The 24,431-nt window shown below is 49.0% G+C and overlaps 3 protein-coding genes across 3 annotated transcripts in view; all 3 read right to left on the minus strand.

The window, feature by feature from the left end:
* Window positions 1–24,431, minus strand: part of LOC137673408 (protein FAM118B-like) — a 43,655-nt gene that overhangs the window by 378 nt on the left and 18,846 nt on the right. The window lies entirely within an intron of this gene.
* LOC137673409 (protein FAM118B-like) overlaps window positions 1–24,431 on the minus strand; it is a 32,646-nt gene that overhangs the window by 378 nt on the left and 7,837 nt on the right. The window lies entirely within an intron of this gene.
* On the minus strand, window positions 199–5,392 carry LOC137673410 (protein FAM118B-like). Its single transcript, XM_068418173.1, has 5 exons — window positions 4,725–5,392; window positions 2,804–3,062; window positions 2,312–2,533; window positions 933–1,061; window positions 199–595 (listed from the first exon to the last, which is right to left on the minus strand). The coding sequence occupies exons 1-5, from the start codon at window positions 4,793–4,795 to the stop codon at window positions 248–250; spliced, it is 1,029 nt and encodes a 342-aa protein (XP_068274274.1). The 5' UTR covers window positions 4,796–5,392; the 3' UTR covers window positions 199–247.

The raw sequence follows: 24,431 nt of genomic DNA on the forward strand, positions 1-24,431 counted from the left end.
CAAAGAGCGAACTTTCTCTTCAGCTCGGGAGAATCCTACCTTTAATCTCGGCGTGGGGCAGCAGCAGAGCCGTTGAGCTGTTGTCCCTCCTTAGGCACACCTAGGAGAGAGCAAGGAACACACAGCGATTTCATAAAAGTAAACCCAGACAATTTTTTGGAGGAAACAAAAAAGCTTAAGGAATAATAGAGTGCAGAGAATGGGCTATTAACACTGTCTATGCTCCCAAGCCCACGGGATCCCCGAGTTAAGTGTGGCGAGGGTGGATGTACGCAGACAGCCATCCCACACAGCCCATAAACCCTCTACCTCTTTGACCCCGCGTGGAGATCTCGCTCGCCAGCCTCTCAAGGTACTCGGGCAAGTCTGCGTCTTCATTGCCGTAGGGAACCACTTTAATGCCTTTGTCCAGCATGTTCTCACGGAGCTTCTGAAGCTCATGCTTGTCTCCCCTCCGTACCAGCATGAAGTGCTCCAGGTCTGACTTGTGCTTCACAGCCTCTAAATACAGGGCCTGAAACGTGATGTCATCCATAGTCCTACCACAGCCCAAGAACAGGAACGACTTATTTTCATACAGCTTCTGAAGATTTTGCTTTAAAAAAGGGAAAGAGGTTCTTAGTCAAGGCAAGCTTTATCTTCACAAGGCACAAGAGACAGCACCTGCCTTATTGCTGATGAGACTCTCATCGTTCCATCGTCCTCAACACGAGCGTGGTGAGGTGTTTTTGCAACTCAGAGGGCTAGAGAATCCATCTCTCCTCTTATTTCACAAAATTCAGGACTCTCCCACCACCCTGTGCGAAGCCCAGTCTTTAAACTCAGCTGAGTCTATGCCCGGAGCTCACACCGGGAAGGGGGATATGTATATAGACAACGTCTGGCACCCCACAGCATGCCCTGCAGAGAGAAAGGAAGGCTGCCTCGCTCACCTTGACCTTCGTTTTGCGCAGCATGTTGTGGTAGCCCTCCGGGTGGAGCACGATGCCGCTGGGGTTGGTGTAAATGCCGTAGATATGCAGGACGCTGAGCTCCCTCTCCTCCTGCGCCCACTCCAGCACCTGCACAAAACAAACCCCTCCAGAAACGTTAGCGAGCACATCACGTTAGCTTCCACAGTGCTATTAAAAATACCATTTCAGGGAAGTGTTTCAAAGAGGCAGCTTCCCCCTCATCTTATCTCCTCAACGAGTCCATCAGCCTCTACATCGCAGCCTCTGGCGCTCGTTTGGGTCAACGCTTCAGTTGAACGGCGAATGTGATGGGGAGAGACTGAATCAATGCACCAGACTCAGCAGAAAAAGGGGGAAAACTCTATAAATATGACATCAGCATGCTTCTCACGCCTACAAAGTTTATTTCTTGGCCCCTCTAGGCTCTGAGAAGCTCTGAGGCAGCTCAACAGCTGACCTTCATTTCAGAAAGCCACTTCCAAAGCTCTCAGTTTACTCCTGCGGACCTTAGCTCGTTTAAGCTCGCAAGAATTAGAATGCTTATTTGTAACACTGTCAGTACTTCCAGCCCTGTAGATGAAGAGGTCATGCAGGAAACATGAAGCACAGAAATGAGTCACAATGGAAAGAGACCAAGTACTGTGCAGCACCTACACGTGGCGCGTGTTTAACACGCAAACAGAAGGACCCAGCGGTAAAACCCACCGTGGGAAGATGAGGTGGGCAGGTGGCAAAGAGCTCAGGGCTTCACAGCCTCATTTTCTGCCTGACTGAAGACCTGGGGCAAAAGGAGGGAAGCTCGCGCGAAGCTCATGGCTACAGATACAAGAGCATGGCATAAGAAGCTGGAATGAGCCAGCAGGAGCCATGCAGCCATTTCAGAAAGAGGACACGGGGCAAGGGGGAAGCCTCGAAGGCTACAGCCCCGAAAATGCTCCGTCACAAGAAGGACTCAGCAGCACCTTATAAAAATAGAAAGGTCAGCTTTGTGTCTCGCACGGAGTTCCCCGTGTCGCTTAGAAACATCAACCCACGCCTTCTGTGGAAGCAAGGCTTCAGCAAGGCCAAGCCAGAAGTTTCAAGGACAGAGATCAAAGAAATACCAGGCTTCAGGGCTCCTCCTGAGCAATGGATGTCAGCCAGCAAGCACAGCATTTCAGAAACCAGCGTTCGTCTTCATTCCTCTGCTCACTGCCCCAAATGGGCAGAGCCTCTGCTTGGAGTTTGGCTGACATCAATTAAATTACTACAAGCAGCACAATCCCCTTACACGGGCGTGAGGGCACATCCCGCAGCCGCCACCGTCCCGCGGTGTCCCAGCTCAGCCCTGACGTTTAAAAAAGATCAGCATCGTTTACCTTCTTTCCATCCGTCAGGTCAAGAGACTCCAGATCCTTCCCCTGCTGTGCTGCGTACAGTTCCAGCAGGGTATCAAAGCTTGTGGTTATCACCAGCGCCCCTCTTTCCATCAACTGAAGCACAGACTGAAGCAGCCGCTTCCCAGAATCTTCCATTTTAGATTCCAGGTCATCAAACACCTCGTATAAACAGTCTTCGAAATAGGTTGAGCGAACATCGCTCTTGGGCTGAGAAGGGGAGAGAGATTAAGATCAGAGCTGCAATATTTAAATCTCTGGTACCAGGTACTCCCCCCGCACCATACTCCCAGTGAAATACCCAAAAGCTGGTGTCCACAGCAGAGTTATGCCTCAGGAACCCGGCACACTTAACTGCACTTGTGCTTCCTTCTAGATAAAGGCATCATTGGAGCTGGGGCACGCTGGAGAACCAAATTAGGCTACTTCCAAAAGCCAAATCCTCATCAGAGTCTAAACCCCTCCTACAAGCACACTCACCGATGACAGCTCCCGGATAAAGTCGTGGGCAACGTGAAGCAAGTTCTCGTCTGCATCGAGACGCTCTTGAAACTGTCTGCTCTCTTCATCTTCCAGCAGACCAAACTCATTAGCAGCATCCAGGAGGGCCTGGATTAAGCCCTTCTGAGACTTCAGCGCCGGGACCTGTGGAGCAACTGCTGCGCTGATTCCTGTCCCGATCACCAAAACGAGGTCCTCAGGCTTCTTGGTTCTGAGGCTTGGCAACAGCTTCCTGCAAGAGGAGAAAGTAGGGACCATCGTAGATGGAAGGATGTCTTGGGTCATGAAGACCGAGGACAAGGGAGGTGCCCTCTGCCTAAATTTTGAATCAACATTAGGGTCCTCCCAGAAACAGAGGAGGAAAGGAGCAGCTTGGTGTCCCTCAAAGACAGCACGCAGCTCCACGGATCAACGTCACCAATGCCCACAGTTACGAGGTACAGAATCACAACGCATTTGGCAATTGAGTCCATTACAGAGATGGTTACTGGGGAAGCCAAACGGCCCAGGAATACTTCTGAAAGAGCTGTGGGGCTGTATTCTCCTTCCTCCTCCTCCCCTCTTCCTTATTTTCCTAGCTTTCCACCTGCACAGTGCTTTTAAATTTGCCCTTTATTAAGTAGACGTGCATCTCCTCATCACGCCTTGCCTGACACCAAGCTGCTTTGTTGAAGCAGGGGACCAGCTCCAGCTTCCCAGAGGATGGAAGCAGCAGCCCAGGGAGGCAGCTCATTTGGAAGGAATGGTTTTTATCTGCAAACACGTGATGTTTAGCGAGAAGGGGGAAAGGAAACCGACAGCGCACAGATGGAGCTTTGCCTCCCCTCCACTACGAAAACACACGAGTTAACCCTTTTCTTGAGGAGCTTTTCACTGTTAGTGGCGATAAATGGGTTTTAATTTTGGGACTGCAAGCCTCACGTGCAAAGAATAAATTAGTATTCATGCTAATGAGCAAGCATAAAAACACAACCAGCAACCTAGGGACTGAGATCCAAAATAAGAACAAATGCCCAAGTCTTAACGTCCTAAGCGACAGCTCTGGAAGAGGCATTCTGTTCCCACGCTGATAAATCCACTTGTTTCTATCCTGAGCAAGTTAAATATAATCTCCCAGCCTCTTTTCTCCTCATTCCACAGTCACTGGATCAACCTTGAGACCAGGGCTCCCTCCCAGAAACTATTCTCCAGCCCTCCATAACTCGTAAATAAATCAGGTTAGTGGAAGACATGGTTTAGCGGGCATGGTGGCATTGGGTCAATGGTTGGACTTGATGATCTTTTAGGTCTTCTCCAACCTTAACAATTCTATGATTCTATGAGACAACTCCCTAGATCAATTAGCTGCTCGGTCGCAGACAGCGATGCCTTCATTCCTGAGCCCATCCTATCGCAGCAGCCATAGTACCAACCCTGCATGGAAAGAAGCGTGGGCATGCCCCAAGTCAGCTTCATGCTCAGGTCCCCCGATTGGGGACCTGTGAGGCGACCTATTTATTAGTATGAGAAGCCTCCAGAGTGGAATTATTTAGCCTTTACATGCAGCAAAATCATACTAATTTGAGTAATTGCCAGTCCTCCTGGGAACCGGCATCCAGCTCAAGCGAAGAAGCACAACCACCACACCTGCCATGACCCCACGGACAGAACCTGGGCTAAAACTGTGGAGGCAGTGGAGGAAAAAAACAGCTTTCTGTGTAACCAGGCCTCCTGGCTTAGGGGTTAGAGAAAAAAAACAGCAACAAAGTACTTTCTGGGTGTTAAGGCCTTGGCTCAGCAACCGAAACGACCGCTGGGGCTCGGTGCCAAGTGTCTCGTGCTCTTCAAAGAACAACGCGAGCTTATGGAAAAAGCTCTTATCAGAAGAAATTCACTGGAGTATATTTAAATTTACCTGGGCCTTTTCGCAGGTGGCATTCCATCTTGCCCCGATGTTCCTTCACCCAGGCTCACCGTAGCAGACATCCCGTTTCTCTAGTAGACAAATCACCACAAGCAAAGTCACTACACACATGCAACGCGACGTGGAACAGACCAGCGTTTCACGGGCAGAGAAATAACCGGCGTTTGTTATCTTTATGAGATCACCTTCGGGCTGAGAACGGCACATTTTTGTTCCTCAACTCTGCCCCCACAGCTCTCATCCACTTCCTGAACTTTACAAAGAAGCTCGACCAAATTGTGGGGTTGCTTTGGACAGAACCGGGTTGCAAACCCTTCGTTTCACCTTGTCTTCACCCAAGAGCCCGTATCTTGGAGCAGGCACTCCCCCCCTTTCCGAGGCAAAACTTGCTGCTTGGGATAAACAGCAGGAGGGAAGAAAGACAAAAACCTTGTTGTTGGCTACAAAAAGCCACCGAGAGCATTTAATTCTCCGCTGATGAGAGAAGGATGATCCAGCCCGCCGTATCCCACAGGCGGTGGGATCTCGCAAAGGAAGTCCCATGGCTGAGAACTCTTTCTACAGCCCACGATATAAAGCACAAAAGCTCTGCCAGCACATGGTCCTCTCCCACTCTGCCTCTCCAAAATATTAAAAGGGAAAGAGAGCAGACAGAACTCTGCACCCTTATCCATTTTTTCTTGCTAATTGTAATGATGGTCCAGTAAAAATTCTGGTAGGCAGACGTCAGCGTGAGAGCTGCCGGCCCAAAATCCCAGCTTCTTACTGGGGTTCTCGGTGAGATCTGAGCGGTTTGTCCTACAAATGAGATGCCCACGATCGCTCCGCTGCGGCAAAGCGGCGGGGAAGGTGCTGGCTGCCAGGTGAAACTTGTACAAACCTCAGCTGTGCTGCAAACGTTGGCAGGGATCGTTTAAGAAGGGGCCCCAATAATCTAGCTAACAGTCATCTTTTGATGGGGGATGATGAAAACAGGGCACAGCGACTCTCGCAGGTGCTTGCCAGCCTTTCATTTCTGACCGCTTCTGAAAATGTTTAATTATAATTATGACGATAATATATCAACATAATAATATAATAATATTATAACACCTCAGAGAGCTGGTCTTCACAATCTGCCCCCTGAAACACCGCTTAGCTGCCCATCACCTCAAAAAATCAAAATTATTTTACTGCAGAGAACCCATTGGACACTCAAGCAGTAAGGTCAAACTCGCCCTGAGTGAATACAGCCAAGCACAGTCAGGATGGAAAACATCAAGGGGGAAAAAAACCCTCTTTTTTTTTTAATTCTAGCAGGGTAAGATCTCTCATTTTGGATTAGCTGATTCTTCTGGAAGAACAGGCTGCTTCCACAATGCCAGCCAAACGTTAATTAACGGTGCAAAGACGCTTTAAGACGAGCTAGGGATTAAAGCCCGTAACCTTCGTTAACGGGAATATTTAAGAAGGAAGCTGGTGAAAAGCAACACGCTGAACTCCCGCTGCTGTCCAGGTCTGCCCTCAAGCCCCTCCGAAGCAGCATGTCTAACAGCTGAGGTAAAACCCTCCCCAGCTTCTCAACCAGCTGAGTTTACGGCTATAATTTAAGTTTATATTAGCTTTCGGTTGCGAATTATCCGCTCAGTCTCTAATATCAAGCCTGTTTATAAACTCATTTTGCTTGTTCACCTGCCTGAGCACTGTTCCTATTTCGCTCGTCCTACATGTCTGCATTACTTTAAACAGCAGAAAAGGAGTTATCAGTTCAATTTTTAAGCACTAAAAAGTCGTTTTGAACACAGGAAAAAACGCCCTTTCTAATTATAGTTACCGAGAAATAGTTGTCTAATATCATGAACTTCACTCTTCATTACTATTTAATGCAGATAGCCAAAAAGGAAAAAAAAACCAAACCATCAGAAATAATATCTAGTTGTCTTCTGTCTCCAAAAAAGTGCTTATTTCTCTTAAGAACAAGTCTTGGAGATTCAGCTAAGAAATATTAACCTCCAGATTTTAGGCCTGGGGAGAAGCTCTGCTCTCCAGGGGCATCAATCACGCCGGCATGGTCGAGGTAACCGAAATTAAACAGCATTACCTCAGCGCGTGGCACCACTGCTGCGGGGAAAAAAGCAGCGAGGGGACCCTGCCATGCCATGAGCGTGGCTGCCGTGAAGGAGAGGGAGCGACGGGCACTTACAAGATAAGAAGCGTCTCCCCAGTCTTCCTCCTCGAGCCTTCGGGAACATTCCAGCTATTTAGACTACAGGGAGTCGGAGAGAGCGTAAACATCAAACTCCCTGGGTTCTTGGCTCGCCTGCCCCCTTCTCCTCTCACAGCCTGGTCTCTCATCACCTTTATTAATGGCTTACATTAACAAATTACATTAATAAAGTACATAATATGCTTACAGAGCTCCTGCACAGAGTCCTCCACACCAAAGAAATCAGTTAATTTACCTTTTAAATAACCCTATCAGATAATATACCTTTGAGGGACAGATTGCAGCAAGGAACCCTTATCTTGATGCCCCAAGTCAGCAACACTGAATAAACCTAACCACAACAATCCCATATGTCATATAAAGACACACTCAGCTGCAAAAACGCCCCGAATACAAAGATGCATCCCAGCTAAAACCAAACACCTAACCAAAGCGTACGCCAAATCAACGCCCAGGCTCACACTTGAGCGTGTATTTACAAAAACCTTGCTGTAAGTCCACAAAACACGCACAACAGGACTATGCTGCTCTGTCAACGCCAGACTCCAGCCTGCAGAACCACTCCTGGGGAAATGAATGAGATGTTTTCTCCACCGACTCATCACCGAAGGAGGTGGGGAAAGGTGCGGATGCCCTTTGTCTCCACGCTCAGCAGCTACTACACAAGTAAAGCTACACCGGCACGCCTGACCCGAACACTTTAAGGAAAGTAAAAACTGCGTGCTTCCAGCTCAATGCTGGAAGATTTACCCCTCAATTTATATAAACGCCTCTCAAATTATATCAAGGAGCAAGTACAAAGTCATTGCTCATCAATTATTTTTAGCTGCTTTGAGCGCTGAGAAGAACTACCCCCAGTGAGGGCGTAATTCACATCTCCGTTTTTAATTAAGCGGCTTCAAGATGTTGGGGTAAGACAAACGTTACATTCCAGTTTAAAACCCGCTACGTTTGGGCTAGAAGAATCCAAAAGGATGTTAATGAGTTGTTCCCTGTCCGACTCCGTGGGAGTCACAATTGGAGCAGGCCCGCACGGCTCGTCAAAACCACCCTAGGGAGGGACAGGCTTCTGAGGTAACGCGGGCCGGTGGCACGAGGAAAACAAGCCCTTAAAACACATCAGAGGTTTGCATTTGACGCTGTGATCCTCCATTTGCTTTGGGCTCCCACCGGCTTCATGAAAACCGAGAGCGAACACAGCGAAGCCCAGCGAGGGGGGGGCTTAGCACCTTCAGGGACGGCCGGCGCCTCGAGGCCTTACCTTTCCTCTCTGCTGCGCCCCTTCCTCGCCCCCTCTCACGCTAAACCTGAGGGAAAAGCAAGAAGAAGGTATTTCAGCAGGCAGGGAGGAAGCTGAGGGGGGAAAAAACGGCCAAGAAAATGGCTTTTAAAGAGGGTGACGGTATGGGGGGGCCTGACAGAGCGGCAACGCTGAGGTGAAGCTGGGCCCCAGCGCCCCCCGGCCCCCTCGGGCTCACCCCCGCCCCCCTCGGCCTCACCCCCTGCTCCGTCGCCCTCGGGGCTCCTCATGGCAGCACCTACCCCGGCCCGCCGTCGCCATGGCAACGCTCCCCCCCCCTCCGCCTACCCCGGCCCGCTGTCGCCACGGCAACGCTCCCTCCCCTGCGGCGGCAGGGAGGGCATTGCGCGAGATTTCACTGAATTCTCGCGATGCTTCGTGGGGATAGAAAAGGCGGCGGGTGTTTTGTTTTTGAGCCGGCTCGGGGCCGCAGGGAGGGCTGAGGCCGCACACAGCTCGGCGCAGGAGTGGCGAGGCCTAGTCTGTGCCGCCTTTGGTCCTCCCTCGGCTTTTCCCCCGCCGAGAAGAGCTCTTCCACGTCAGCATCAATAACGTTCATGTTGGCTCCCTGGAGCAAAACCATCAAGGAAGAAACTGGGAATAAACTTGGTAAAACTCCATAGCTGAGCGTGCGCAAATCCCTTCTTCCCTTGCTGTCCACACACAGCTGTGGTTCAGCACAGGCAAAATACATCTTGTGAGATCCACAAAGACAGTGTCTCGTGGATGCCTTATTTAAGAGACACGTTAAGAACCAGTTACAGTGTGAGAGGAAGACATACATGTCCAGAAGCCTTCTCTTAATCTCTGAACCACCCCACGGATATACATAATGAACTTTGTTGAGCGCTTTGAGATCTGCCCATTACAAGCGCAATGCGACCGTTCAGCATTTCACCTTTTCAGCCACTGATCGGAGTCATAGGATCACAGAATCGTAGAATCGTTTTGGTTGGAAAGGACCTTTAAGATCATCAAGTCCAACCATTAACCCAGCACTGCCAAGCCCACCACTGAACCATGTTCCTAAGCACCATATTTATGTGTCTTTTAAATGCCTCCGGGGATGGTGACTCTACCACTTCCTTGGGCAGCCTGTTCCCGTGTTTGACAGCCCTTTCGGTGAAGAAATTTTTCCTCATATCCGATCTAAACCTTCCCTGGCGCAACTTGAGGCTGTTTCGTCCTATCACTTGTTGCTTGGGAGAAGAGACCAACCCCCACTTCGTTACAACCTCCTTTCAGGTAGCTGTAGGAAGCGATAAGGTCTCCCCTGAGCTTCCTTTTCTCCAGAATAACCAGGCCCAGTTCCCTCAGCAGCTCCTCGTACCATCTGTGCTCTAGACCCTTCATCAGCTTCATTGCCCTTCTCGGACTCGCTCCAACACTGACGCGGAGAAAATACTACTCAAAACTCCCACTGACGTGCAGGGTTCGCTTCAGCTTCTTGCAGAACTGGATCTTCAGTACTTGCGGAAACTGCTCTGGAAAGCTCCCACATTCTGGTGTTTCCCAGTTTTTGATCCTTCACACCACAGACAAGTCCTTTGGCAGTGCCCAGTGTAGAAGAGCCCTGAGGAAAACCCGGGAGCAAACCCCGGCTGTCCGAGGGGTTGCCGCAAAGAGCACGCCCTTTGTCGGGGCTGAACTTCACGGGGTGACTTTACGGCAGTTTGGCCAGTAGTTCCTCCAGGCACGGGTTGGTAGGCAAGTGTGGCCAGAAGGGCTTCTGCCAAACTGGAAAAGGACATACAAGAGAGTGGAAATCATGGGTATTCTCTTCCTTTGAGGGCCAAACCATAACTTGTGCTGAATCTTGCTAAAATCGAGGCTATCGTACCTGGCAGAGCTGGGCGGGACGAGTTAAAACTTCCAGCCTCCTGAGAGAGAGACCTGGGTCTGGCTCCGTGGCGGAGGGGTTTAGGGCATCAGCATCCCAGCGGGAAGACACGGAACGCACCACCCACCTCTCTCCCCTCCTCCCGACTGCTGGAGGTGCCTCATGAGGACAGCAGTGAGGCCAGGCACTCAACTGTGAGGCCACCTGACGCACGAATGGCTGTCTCTGATGTCAGGCATTGGTTTCTTGCCTGACCACCACAACAGGAGAGGGAGCCCAGTTTGCTAACTCTGGCCCTCACTGGACACAGACGAGAACAGGCACAACAAAAGCAGCAGGAATCATGAAAACAACTGCTCGTGCTGAACGCAGTCAGGCTGGTTTCCAAAAAGGAAAGTGTGTCTGTGGTCCAAGAATGTGCACCAGCCCCACCGGCCCCGCAAGGTGCAACCGTGTCCCCAGAGCAACATGGTTTGTCACAGCAGGATGGTGAAGAATTGATAAGAAGAGGGAGGAGGAGCAAAGCAAAATTCCATCAAATTCAAAATTCATTACTTTCATTTAGAAATTAAATCACATTATTTTAACTAATGAGTTAAATTTCCATTCCCACACACAACAATACTCAAAGCAAGCAATTATCCAATAGTTCACCTCTATTCAGGCAATCACAACAAAAACAAGACAACAAAGAGGGCACTGTGCGAAAGGAGCAACAAATCAGTTTCCTTCTCTGACAGCGTAACAGCTTGTCAAGGGCACTTCACTTCTCCCCGTGCACCGTGTTGAGGACAAGGAGGAATGGGCTGTAAATGAAGCAAAGGAAATGCAGTTGAGGTGATATGGAAGGAGAATTCAGAGGCAGCTTGAAAGAGATCTGTGGTATCATGAGTGAAGAGAAGGAGAGAAGATTCCGTTGCAAGGAGCCCTTGTGTCAGGAGAGAAGGCGGCATTATGGTTTGCACCTCATAATGCAAGGAACAGAGAGCTTTAACTGGAATTCTCCGTTGGCAGATAGAAAGGAAACAAAGGGACGTGGTTCTTCACACCTCACGCAGTCGAGCTGCGGAACGGACTGCAGACGGTGTAGGTGCCAAGGGCACTTAAATTCCTTCTGAGTTTGCTCTCGTGGTTATGTATCTGAGTGGGAGCCCCCAGTGATGAAAAGCTATTTCTGCTTTCAGAGTAAAGGCGAGTAGCTCCTGAGAGCAGCTTAAAGAGCCCTTCACCGGGTACCACCACGGGATACAGAGTGTTTCTGCCTGAGGAACGTTACGGTCACAGACATCGTCAGCTAGTTGTGATAATTAGTGAGATTATCGTTCCTGCAAAGGTATCTGTTATACCATGTCTGCCTTATTTCAGTTCTTTTCAGCATTTATGGCTTCAGACAGTTAACAGATGAAGACACAGAACTCAGTAGGCTGCGCTTTGCTTGAGGTCTCATTTAAAAAAAGAAAAAGCCTGATTTTCTGCTCCCCAGCCCTTTGGCATGGGAGTTGGTCTTGGTGAGGGAAGTCCTGTATCTCCCAGCTCAGCTGCCTCATGCTGAAACTCTTGGATTCTGTGGGTATCTCTAGGGCACACCCGGTGACTCTTACTGCTTTGTGCTCTCAGCTGTCTTTCGGAGTCTCTGGTTTCTGATAGTGCTCCTGTGTGTTGCTGGAAGAGAACGTGTCCAGAACAGATGAACCTGAATTTTGATGAACTCCCAGTTTGCAGAGTCCTACACACAGATCTCTTCTTTCCACGTGTGTGCCCTTGCTCCTCTTCCCTGGGGTGATCCAGTAAGGCATCAGTTCTTCTACAGCTTTGCTGTTTCTGAAATGCTGAAACTGGGCCTTTTAGTTGTGTGCTTTTTGATAGGCATTTTAGTCTTCCTTCCTTGATTGACCTTGCAGCTCTTGAAGCTCCTTTTGACTTTGCTAGGAATAGATGTCTATGTTTTGAAGGCTCTCTATTTCAGCTTTAATAGTCTTTTGAAGCTTGTCAGGCAGGCAGAGAGGGGTGGATGTTTTTGCCATCCCATTGTTACTATTCTGAGGAAGTACTACTGGGTTTAGTTTCTGTGACTGTGGTTTCCTTAACCAATAATCCATGCCTTGCTTAGGGATTTTTGTTGGCCTTTGTTTCACATCTTTTTGTTTACCATCACCTTTATCAAAGCATTGCTTTCTAAAACTGTAGCTCTGTCGTGTTTTGGTATCATGCCTCCTACCAGAATGTGGAACCCAATTATTTTTAGCGTCATTCTTAGTCGTTCAATTCCTGTTAATTACAGCTGTGACTTCGCAGGATGGGCTGAGCTGAGGTAACAGCTCACTGTTGCCCGAGAGGGCGATTCCGTCCCCTGCTCCTGGTTGTCTTGCCGCTTACCTTGCGTTAGCTCTGGCGCTCAGCGTGATGCCTGGGCCGGCGTGGTTAGCTCACCTGGCAGGAAAGAGACCAAAAAAAGGGAGGCAGGTGGGTTTCCGCTGGCTTGGGGAGTTGAATCAGCTCCTGGGGGAGTCGTGTGGGTTTGAGAGAGGCTGAAGGGGAGGGACTGTAGGGCTGGAAGCAAGGGGGTTGGGAAGCCGCTCAGGTGCGTTTGCCTGAAGAACAGAGCTAATCCGGGTCAGGAAGCCTGTCTGTGCCCTGGGACCAGTTATCCCATGAAGTAGCAATTTGTTTAGAGATGACTCGTCTGCATTCTGTTCGACAATTCACACAGGAAGGAGTCAAAACCAGAAGTGCCCTGTTGTTACTGTCTTAGACTTTGCTGTTTGGCCAGGTTTTTGTTGCAGCATTATATGCTTTGTATTACCAGCTTCCATCTGAAGGACAAATACAAACTTGGCAAGAGATTTGCCTCCTTGGGCCTTGGATTTTACGTCTATACTGATTTAGCTGCACAGACCTCTCCTTCTCATGAATCTGCTGTTGTGGTATATGTTAGGGGCTGTACCAAATACTAGCCTTCCCCCTCCTTTTCTTCTTCCACCTCCTTTTCTTTTCAGACCCACACCATGCACATCTCTTGCTCGGCTGGTGTTTCCCAATAGAGCCCATCCAAGTTCTGCCCCACTGCATTGCTCTTTCCTCCTCTATTTCAGAGTAATAAGGCCCTTCCAATTGTGAGGCATTTTGGTTAATGAATTTTTCTATAATGGACTACAGCAAAACCTGGATTTTTCTAGCTTTTATTTCTAGTTGATGGCAGTTTTTTATATAACATTTTGATCTGATATCCTACTGCTGTCACAGTGACGGTAGCAATTCTTTCCTGTTTAATTAGGTAGCGCTTCTGCAGCTTGACTTAGCAGTTGCTGGGGTTTTTTTTAAACTCCTCCCCAGATATGGCAATCTAGATCTCTGGAAGAGTATCGTTCTTTTAGCCACTGGTAGAATGAGCATCCTTATATGGTTTTCCAGAGCAGACATTGTATACATGCTGTACACATTTGATAGCGTGACTGCACGTAGGTGCAGGCAATGTAGGCCGATCTTTGCTTCTGGAAAGCCTGTGTAATGCATTCCCATTGCCATAGTGGAATCTGCACGTGAAGGAATTAGTTACAGGCTCGTGCTCATGGAAACAGGGGTGGGATGGGAGGAAAACCTCTTGGCTTTTGCTGTTAACTTCATCATCAGAAACGCTGGGAGTTAGAGCACTTACAGGGCAAGCGGAAACAAAAACTGAAGGTGTGCTTTCTTACACGAGCCTCTCTGAAATTTCTGGTTGCCTTTGCCAACTCAAAAGTACTTGTTTGAAATTTTTCTTCAGCCCTTATTAATGGTCCTTATTAATGCTCCAATCTCAAACCCTGTAAGTAATTGGCAACTTCAGTGTGATTATGCTAAACGAAAGCATAAGGCAGCGTCCCCAACATACTGAGCTATTGTATGGTATGTATGCACACACCCTCAAAGTAAGAGTCGGGGCCAGCTCCAGCACGTGTTGAGAAAGACTGAAGTGCCGTATGGTTTTCAGTCTCTCATTCCTGTGAGCTTAGGCAAGGAATTGCTTCACAAGTGATGATTTCAGAGGTATGTGATGAGATCTGGGAGAACCTGTCAGGGGTACCTAATCTTCCTCCTTTGCAAGGAACCCTTGTGTCAGTACAATCAGGATGATTGTGGTGAAAAGACACAACATTAGTTCTTTCCTGCCCACAATTTTCAACAGTTCTTCAACGCCCTGTGCTCAAACGAAGGAATCCCTTTGTGATGGGAGGGGGCCGAATCAGCCACGAGGTGTGGGGAGCACAGGTTTGGCAAGGCTGCCTGCTGCTCGGACTGTGCTCCTTTGGCGGGGATTTTGCATGTCCTGCTCCAGGTGTATCTATAGATTTTTCTGTCTACGATGGGTAGCTTTTTTGGCATCACCACCACATAAGACTTTGTGATGAGTATCCTCATATGTTTTAATCAGATTTGTTGCGAAATTGTCACTAGTTCCTACCCACCTTCTGTCTTGTTTTAGTTGCCATAGCACTCTGCAGAGCGTAGTGACCTGTGGAGCCATAGTCAGAGAAACAAATTCCTGACAGCTGGACACAATATTGTTAAATATAAATAAAGTAAAAACAATTTACCAGCCATTTTTTGCCAGACTAGCAATGTCCCTGAAGCCGGTGAAATTTCTCCAGCTTGGCTGGTACATCCCAGCTGAATGCAGGATACGTGACTTCAGGATCTCCTCGCTTGTATCCCCTACAGTCGTGTCTCATTGATTACCCTACCAGTACAAGTTACCCCAGAACAGGTCTGTAAGTATTAACAAGACTCCCTGATGATCTCAGGTCTTCATTAAAGCTTAAGTAATTTTTCTTGTTAATCTCAGAGGTTTGAAAAAATGCTGACTTTGATGTGTTTGTTTCTTGCTATGAAAAGAATGTGTTGGGAAAAGAAGTAAGGACCAAAAATCTTAGCTCATGCTTGAGTGGTGCCACTTTCTCATGTGGTGCCTTCATTCTCTGGCACAGATAAAAGGAACTCCTATTTTTGCTGTTCTTAATGTCTTTGCATCTTTGTTCCACCACACAGAGATGAGTGGAGACCCTGTTGCCATTGATGAGGTGGGCAAATAATGACTTACAGGGAAGGCTGCCAGAGAAAATGTATTTTTTAACTGTTCTTTGCACAATCTGTCTATTAAGTTTGGACTACTCCTTGACTTTTATAGGCTTCCCACTGGTCCCAGGATCTATCCATAACCATCTGCCTGCAAATTATGTGCAAATGCACAGCACTCCCAGCATTGCAGAAGAGCCTGGCCACACCAAGGAGCAGTGAGAGGTTTGAGATCGGCTGTGCTAGGAACGACCTGGGAAGATCTCTAAACACAGCAATACACACTGTGTTTATTTCCAGACTTTATTGCTGGCTATTTTTTGTAGTCTTGGGGGTTTTTTTCTCTCCACTTGTGGTTCCACAACCAGCTATGAAGCTGCCATGCTAAGAGTCGATACCTTGCAGTATTTGGTGAGTCTCATGGCCAGTCAGTAAAAGGTGTGAGCCCTTGAGCTCCTAAGGTGACTTAAATGAGACCATTAGCCACTGTAAAGGTGGGCACCTATCTGTGCCATTAAATCTGTAATTCTGGCTTTTTTTGATGGGAAAGTGGATGGGGGAAACATCAAAAGCAGGACTGGTCTCACCTTCTGTGCCCTGTGTAGGGGGTAGAGAAGGCACGGCATTCAGTGCAGCTCCGGGTACCAAGACTTCCCCGGGGAGAGGAGAGGCTGTAGCTGAGCATCCTTCAGGAGCTGCTGCTTCGGCGCTGGGGTGCAGCTTTGCTGCCCCCTCCCCATGGCTGGGTGCGGGGGCACGGAAGTAGCCTGAAAGCACAGGACAAATGCTTTGGCAGATGATGTCAACCTTTAAAATAGGTCGTACTTTAGCAGGACTCGGAGAATTGTGCTGTGTGCGTTCTGTGAGCTGTGGACAGAGCCTGGGATGTGCTGCAGCTGGGGTAACTTGCCCTCATGCTGTGCTGATGGGGAGAACAACTGGCATCTTGCAGCTGGATCAGGTATTTGTGGCAGCCTTTGGATACCTGAGTGGTGCCCAGAGAACACGCTTTAGCTGCCCTCTGTTTGCTCAGCGAGCTCAGTTTCTCTCTGCAGTTGTCGCTTCCAGTTGCGGTAGAGGCTTGGCCCTCAGCTTCAGACGGGCAGTGTCCACGTTCCAGAACCGTGGCACTGGCTTTCTTTGCAAGTTTTGCAGACTGGGGGAGAGCGTGAAGGCTAAGGGTTAATAGTGTTTAGGCACTTACTCATATGCCACTTTAATATTTTGGATGCAATGAAAATACTGGTCAAACACTGGAGGAACCGTGTCCTTTCACAGAGATACCTGTCTGCATGAGAAAATAATTCCTTGTTTGCTCTTCAGCGTTCGCATGTTTAAAGGTCTAGCCACGGAGAGTAGACAGTCTGTTGCGATGTTAACTGGCAGCTTGTGGTTTGAAATTTGCTTTCGGGTAAATGAAATACACGTGAATATCGGATTTCTGGTTAAAAAGTACCAAATGGTTAGGTCACCAGAATGTAGATGTATTTTGAGCGAACATACTTTCTTAGGTAACGGCTTGGCCAGTTCTGTTGGAATTGTTGTGTTACATTTGAAATTTATGAACAGCCGTATTTGACAAGTGATTTTTGGGTTGTGACAATTGATAAATACGAGCTTAGTGTCTGTACTCAACTTCTTAAACCAGAAGCCAAAGCTATTGTCTAAAAGCTCTTTGGAGTGATGCTGAAGTGTGCCTCAGCAGTACACTGAGAGGAGAGTTTTGACACACTTTGAATTTTCCTGTTTTTTCAACTTGCTTAGAGAGTCTCTTAAGTTACTCATGAAGTTAACTGGTCATTTTAGGCCTTCAGGCTTCGTTTCCCTGTGAAGTCCTTGAGGTTAGTAAGAGGGAGTTGTTTTCTGTCAACTGCGTGTGTCTAGTAACTAAAGGAACTTCAGAAGAACTGCTTTCGAGATAACATACCAGACTAGCTATAATTTGCCCTTATGACTCCAGAAATTTCAGAGGAGCCCCAGTGTAAGATACTGAACTGCTAAAGAGCACTTGACATGTATTTCTTCAAAGAAAAATGAATTCAAAACGCTGTCAAACATGTTACCAACATTCTCTTACGTCTTGATGTCTTTCTCGCCTTCCCTCTTTAACTTCAAAACCCCTGCACAACACCCCCAAACCAAACACATCTCTGCTGGGTTTTCAATTTCATACATGATTTTCTCAGCGTGCACATCTGCTAAGAACCTTTTACAGAAAGACAGGGACAACCCAGGTACCAAATAGTAAGACTCAGGTAAACGCCACATCTGTGTCAGTGTTTTATCTGGACACACGTTATGCACAGTCCACAAATTTATGTGCGTACCGAGTTCACTGAGAAGTTGCAGCAGCAGCAGCGTAATGTTGAATGTTTTTTGCTCAGGAAGATGGTCTCATGGGTGTTGGGCATGTGGCCAAAACTAGCCAAGTTTTGTCATGTTTTTAAGAACCTGGGCTCTTGGCAGGGCATATGCAGATGGACACAGGAGGGTCTTGGGGAAAAAGAAAGAGAGTCCCACCCCGGGGACTTGTTTCCAGAGCGCTTCGCCATGCTGCCCTGGAGCAGAGTGCATCATGGTTTGGTTTTTGGGAATCCTTCAGTGTTTGGTTTTTTGGGGTGCAAGGGTGGTGATCTCTCTTTTCCGCTCTCTCATACTTTCTGTCCTCTTTCTCTTTTTTCTTTTTTCCTTTTCTCTCTTTTCTCAATGCCTTTAGAAACCCAAGACACTTACCACCATGCCACTTTCCCTGTATTAATAAATTGTTCTTAATTTCATACCAGTTATTTGGTGTCGTTTCACCTTAATTTACTCCAAGGGGTTTATGAACTATTTGCGACCAGGTCAGAACATTAAATTGGCGCAGTCGGCAGGATCCCTTGCTAAGAGTAAAGTAACCGGTGGCGCCCAGACTCAAGTAAGAGCGAGTTCTCTTCAGAAGGGAGTCTGCCGGGGAGGAAGATATCATCCCTCTGAGGGACAATGATGAATTCAAAAAATAGGACCCCCCTGGGGGAGTCCATTGTGGATTGTAGTCCTCTCCTAGAGAAACTGCAGAGCTACAACACTCGTCCTTCCCCTCCCGCTATGACCTGGACACATAATAATTGGCATGACCCCAAGCTGTAGTGGACCGGATTACGGTCTTGACGAAGGAACGAAAATTCAAGCTTGGAAAAGGGAAAGTGCTGGTCTGTGGTGTTTTGGGTGCCGCTCTGCTGGCTGCCCAAAAGCAAAGGCAAACAAATCAGCAAAAAGAGCAGGAAACAGTTAAATCTGGACAAGACCTGATCAAAGGCATACAGGAACAGCTAGAAAGTGAAAGAGAGCAATTAGCTGCCGAAAGGGCAATTAACCACCGGCTTCACACCGCCTTAGCGGGATCCTTTGAAGGAGAAAAACTTCTCCCGGAGGAGTTAGAACTTAAAGACTGGGAATCATCCTCCCGGAGGGAGCCAGAATTTACACAACTGACTCAAACTGATGCCCGAAGAGAAAAATACCCTCTGTATCCCTCCGGGGAGTTGGATGAACTAAGGGGGAGGCTTTACCCGGACAAAAGGGAAGTACTATTGCGCCCCTTGATTAAAACTGAGACAACGAATGATGGGCAGGGGGGAGCACAAGTCACCACTCATACGATCCCCCACTCCTTTACAGATTTGGCAAAAGTTCAGCAAAAATATTCCCGGGGACCCCAAGAAACAGAAACTGAATACAGCTTGTGGGCAGGGGGGATCTCTAAGGGAATTCCTAGAGAAATAATGGACGCGTTACCTACCAGCCGTTTGGAAAGCTTAACACGTAACTGGGATAGGGTTAAGGGACCAGAGCCACCCCCAGAAGGTAATCCCCCTGAGGGACCCGGTGGCCTGACCCCTTCAGGCCCCCCCCCCTCAACCAAGACCTACTGATTTAACCGTTTCAGAGCCGGGAAACCTGTGGCGCCGTCCCCAGTGAGTGGGCCGGGGGACGGCCAATGGATACACGTAAGAGGGCTCACCGAGAATAAGTGAGGAGATACGATGATCACCTTTCCCGCTGGCCCTTTTAAAACTCCTGTTACCTTTGTTGTGGACACTGGGGCACAAATGTCAGCACTCCAGAGGCTGCCGCCCGTAACGGCATTTTCCCAGGTAAGAAGCTAATCGGGGCCACCGATGCCCATGGCAAAGAGCACAAGATCGATACTCGGTGGATTGTTCCTCCTTTTTAACAACGGGCTCTGTGCTGGGCCGAGTCCTGTTCTCTTCTCTCTTTCAGGAACTACCCAGAGGAAAAGGACCAGACGACAGAATGCTAAATGAATGCTGATACTAGACCTATTAATCACTTGTGCAATCATTCGTTTATGTATCTTTATAACATGCATTTATCGTTATCGCACAAGGTGTTTTGGGGAGGGAACTTATGTATCTGGTTCATCTAATTAATCAGTTATGTAGATTGTGGAGAAAAGAATTTTAATGTTTAATACAAGGTTTTGTCAGAATGTGTGTGTGGGGGGGGCAAGATCAAGGACCTTAATTCAAGGCCTGTGTACTTGCTGAGGATACCCCTCCAAAGGGCTGGAGAAACCAGGACCCTACCTGCAATATGTCTCCTATACCTCAAATAACCATTTTAAATTTTACAGAACCTTAAGAGGCATCAATTTGTTCTGGAAAACATAACCCAGCAGATGCATGTCCTGAGCAATTGGACCAGATATGCTTTTGGAGATTTGAATCAGCAAGTACAACAAGTCTCTAAAATGACCCTTCAAAACAGGTTAGCACTAAACATGTTATTGTTGAAGGAGCATGTGGAATGTTACATCTCAGCGAAGGAGAACGATGTGTTACAATCCACAACGCCTCTACCTCTATAGATGAAGCTCGTGCAAAGATGAAGGAGACTGCGGACGGAATGGCTGAATTATTCCAATCAATGCAACCAAAAGACTGGTTTGATGGACTGGCTCCTGGGTCCAGGATCACATCCAGATTAAAATCTCTGGGACTCACGGGGTGGGGAAAATGGAGACACACATTGGAATCACTTTGTTGATTGAGATGGTATTGATGATGCTCGGCATGGCTATCGTGCCATGCATGATCACGCGATTACTGTCTTCTGCCTCTTCTCTTTCCTCTCCCTCTATCCGCTCTGTAAAAATCACCACTACTGACGAGGACCTGGAACTACCAACTGGCCCAGGTGACTTAGGGGACATACAAACAAGAGTTTAAGTCACAGGGTCTTTGTATGCCTTAAACAACTTGTTTGACAACTCTGTCTGGAGGAGGGGATGGGTGCTACAGAGGCCTGCAAGTCTGGCAAGAGATAAGGGCCTTGGGAAGAGAACAATACCTTTGCTGTGCCTTCATTGGTGTGATTTACTGCTCTGGCTGGAGGAAGAGAGAAGTCCTGCGGAGGCCGCATGGTACCTTTTCCTTGGGGCCAGCCTACATGTGCAACAACTTTGCAAGGCGTGAACCACGCTTGCGCAGAGCGGGGTCATACAGCGGACACCACAACTAGGGGGGATCACGACCACCAGACACCCCTTGGGGGACCACCGACTCATTTTGAGAACAATCTAGGACTACAGTGTGCAGGCGTTCCCAATGAGAAGCAAGTGGAGGGGGGAGACAAGAGGGATGTTACCACCCTCTCCTATCTCGCATGCAAATGCCCTAAAGTATTTAGACCTTCTCCCTTGGGATGCTGGTGCGCGCTCCCGCCCCCCCATTTACCGGAGGAGCAGCCCTGCAAGCGGTTTACCAACTCTACAGCCAACTACAAGGCCCTAGGACGGTTGGTGAAAGAGTCTGGGGCACAAGTTGTTTTCTCCTCCCTCCTTCCATTTTCAGGTGATGACGTGGGATGGAATAGTAGGATTCTCTCTATTAATGCCTGGCTACGAGACTGGTGCTACAGGCAGGGCTTTGGGTTCTTTGATAATGGCTGGTTTTATAAGACACCAGGCGTGACCGTAATACATGGGAAAGGTTTATGTCGTAGGGGCGAAAGGGTTCTGGGACAGGAATTAGCGGGGCTCATTCGGAGAGCTTTAAACTAGATTCGAAGGGGGATGGGGTAGTAGCTGGGCTTGCACCACTGGGGCAACGCTCTAGTGTTGAGGTAGACCAGGAGGCCCCCCATCCCCCTGGGGTGAAATCGGTGTGCTCAGCTCGCTCCCTGAAATGCCTGTACGCCAATGCACGCAGCATGGGGAATAAACAGGAGGAGTTGGAAATCCGTGTTCGGTCGGGGGGCTATGATCTAGTGGCAATCACAGAGACTTGGTGGGACGCCTCGCATGACTGGAATGTGGTCATGGATGGCTATGTCCTGTTCAGGAAAGACAGGCCGCTAAGGAGAGGTGGTGGAGTTGCTCTTTATGTGAGTGGGCAGCTAGAATGTATTGAGTTCTGTCCAGGGGCGGATCAGGAGCGAGTTGAGAGTTTGTGGGTGCGAATTAAGGGGCAGGCTGGCAGGGGTGATACTGTTGTGGGTGTCTATTACAGGCCACCGGATCAGGATGAGGAGGGTGATGAGGCCTTCTACAGGCAGCTGAGAGCAGTCTCGCAATTACAGGGTCTGGTTGTCGTGGGGGATTTCAACTCCCCTGATATTTGCTGGGAGGCCTACTCAGCCAGCCATCCTCAGTCCAGGAGGTTCCTCCAGTGCATTGATGATAACTTTCTGATGCAAATGGTGGATGAGCCAACTAGGAGAGGAGTGCTGCTGGATCTTATCCTTACTAACAAGGAGGGTCTGGTTGAAGAGGTGAAGGTTGAGGGCAGCCTTGGTTGTAGCGACCATGAGATGGTAGAGTTCAGGATCTCATGTGGCAGGAACAGAATAGCTAGCAGAATCACAACCCTGGACTTCAGGAGGGCCAACTTTGGCCTTTTCAAGCAATTGCTAGGGGAAATCCCATGGGACAGGGTACTAGAAGGTAAGGGGGCCCAAGAGAGTTGGTTAGCATTCAAGGACTGCTTCTTCCGAGCTCAAGATCAGAGCATCCCAACAGGTAGGAAGTCAAGGAAGGGTACCAGGAGACCTGCATGGTTGAACAGGGAACTGCTGGGCAAACTCAAGTGGAAGAAGAGGGTGTACAGATCGTGGAAGGAGGGGCTGGCCACTTGGGAGGAATATAAGTCTGTTGTCAGAGGATGTAGGGAGGCAACTAGGAAAGCTAAGGCCTCCTTGGAATTAAACCTTGCAAGAGAGGTCAAGGACAACAGAAAGGGCTTCTTCAAATACATTGCAGGTAAAGCCAACACTAGAGGCAATGTAGGCCCACTGATGAATGAGGTGGGGGTCCTGGAGACAGAGGATAAAAAGAAGGCGGAGTTACTGAATGCCTTCTTTGCCTCTGTCTATACTGCTGGAGGCTGTCCTGAGGAGCCCCGGACCCCTGAGGCCTCAGAAGAAGTCAGGATAGAGGAGGAATCTGTCTTGGTTGATGAGGGCTGGGTCAGGGACCAATTAAGCAACCTGGACGTCCATAAATCCATGGGCCCTGATGGGATGCACCCACGGGTGCTGAGGGAGCTGGCGGAAGTCATTGCTAGGCCACTCTCCATCATCTTTGCTAAGTCGTGGGCAACGGGAGAGGTGCCTGAGGACTGGAGGAAAGCGAATGTCACTCCAGTCTTCAAAAAGGGCAAGAAGGAGGACCCGGGTAACTATAGACCGGTCAGCCTCACCTCCATCCCCGGAAAGGTGATGGAACAACTTGTCCTTGGTGCTGTCTCTAGGCACATCAAGGATAGGGGGATCATTAGGGGCACTCAGCATGGCTTCACCAAGGGGAAGTCATGCTCAACCAACTTGATAGCCTTTTATGAGGATGTAACCCGGTGGATAGATGATGGTAAAGCTGTGGATGTGGTCTATCTCGATTTCAGTAAAGCGTTTGACACGGTCTCCCTCAGCATCCTCGCAGCTAAACTGGGGAAGTGTGGTCTGGAGGATCGGGTAGTGAGGTGGATTGTGAACTGGCTGAAGGAAAGAAGCCAGAGAGTGGTGGTCAATGGGACAGAGTCCAGTTGGAGGCCTGTGTCTAGCGGAGTCCCGCAAGGGTCGGTACTGGGACCACTTCTATTCAATATATTCATTAATGACTTGGATGAGGGAATAGAGTGCACTGTCAGCAAGTTCGCTGATGACACAAAACTGGGAGGAGTGGCTGACACACCGGAAGGCTGCGCAGCCATTCAGAGGGACCTGGACAGGCTGGAGAGTTGGGCGGGGAGAAATTTAATGAAATATAACAAGGGCAAGTGTAGAGTCCTGCATCTGGGCAAGAACAACCCCATGTACCAGTACAAGTTGGGGGCAGAGCTGTTGGAGAGCAGCGTAGGGGAAAGGGACCTGGGGGTCCTAGTGGACAGCAGGATGACCATGAGCCAGCAGTGTGCCCTTGTGGCCAAGAAGGCCAATGGCATCCTGGGCTGTATTAGAAGGGGTGTGGTCAGCAGGTCGAGAGAGGTTCTCCTCCCCCTCTACTCTGCCCTGGTGAGGCCGCATCTGGAGTATTGTGTCCAGTTCTGGGCCCCTCAGTTCAAGAAGGACAGGGAACTGCTAGAGAGAGTCCAGCGCAGAGCCACGAAGATGATTAAGGGAGTGGAACATCTGCCTTCTGAGGAGAGGCTGAGGGAGCTGGGTCTCTTTAGCTTGGAGAAGAGGAGACTGAGGGGTGACCTCGTTAATGTTTATAAATATGGAAAGGGCAAGTGTCATGAGGATGGAGCCAGGCTCTTCTCAGTGACATCCCTTGACAGGACAAGGGGCAATGGGTGCAAGCTGGAACACAGGAGGTTCCACTTAAATATGAGGAAAAACTTCTTTACGGTGAGGGTGACCGAACACTGGAACAGGCTGCCCAGAGAGGTTGTGGAGTCTCCTTCTCTGGAGACATTCAAAACCCGCCTGGACGCGTTCCTGTGTGATATGGTCTAGGCAATCCTGCCCCGGCAGGGGGATTGGACTAGATGATCTTTCGAGGTCCCTTCCAATCCCGAACATTCTGTGATTCTCTGATTCTGTGATTCTGTGAAAAGCGTTGACGAGGGTCCAGGGCTCGAACCAGCCTTCATCTTCCAGACCTGGGGGGGGGCGGGGGGGGGAAACTTACTGGGGGGGGGCACTGTGGCATGACACCCCCCCTCCAAAAAACCCCACAACCCCCAAATTTGGGGGGCTGGACCCTTCTTTTCTTAAATAAAGTGAGGAGGAAGGATGAACCCAGTGGGGATGGGGATGATGGGGATGATGGGGATGGGGGTTGGGTGTTATGGGGGGGCC

The sequence above is a fragment of the Nyctibius grandis genome, chromosome 25 (assembly GCF_013368605.1).
Source record: "Nyctibius grandis isolate bNycGra1 chromosome 25, bNycGra1.pri, whole genome shotgun sequence".
NCBI classification, from domain to species: Eukaryota; Metazoa; Chordata; class Aves; order Nyctibiiformes; family Nyctibiidae; genus Nyctibius; species Nyctibius grandis.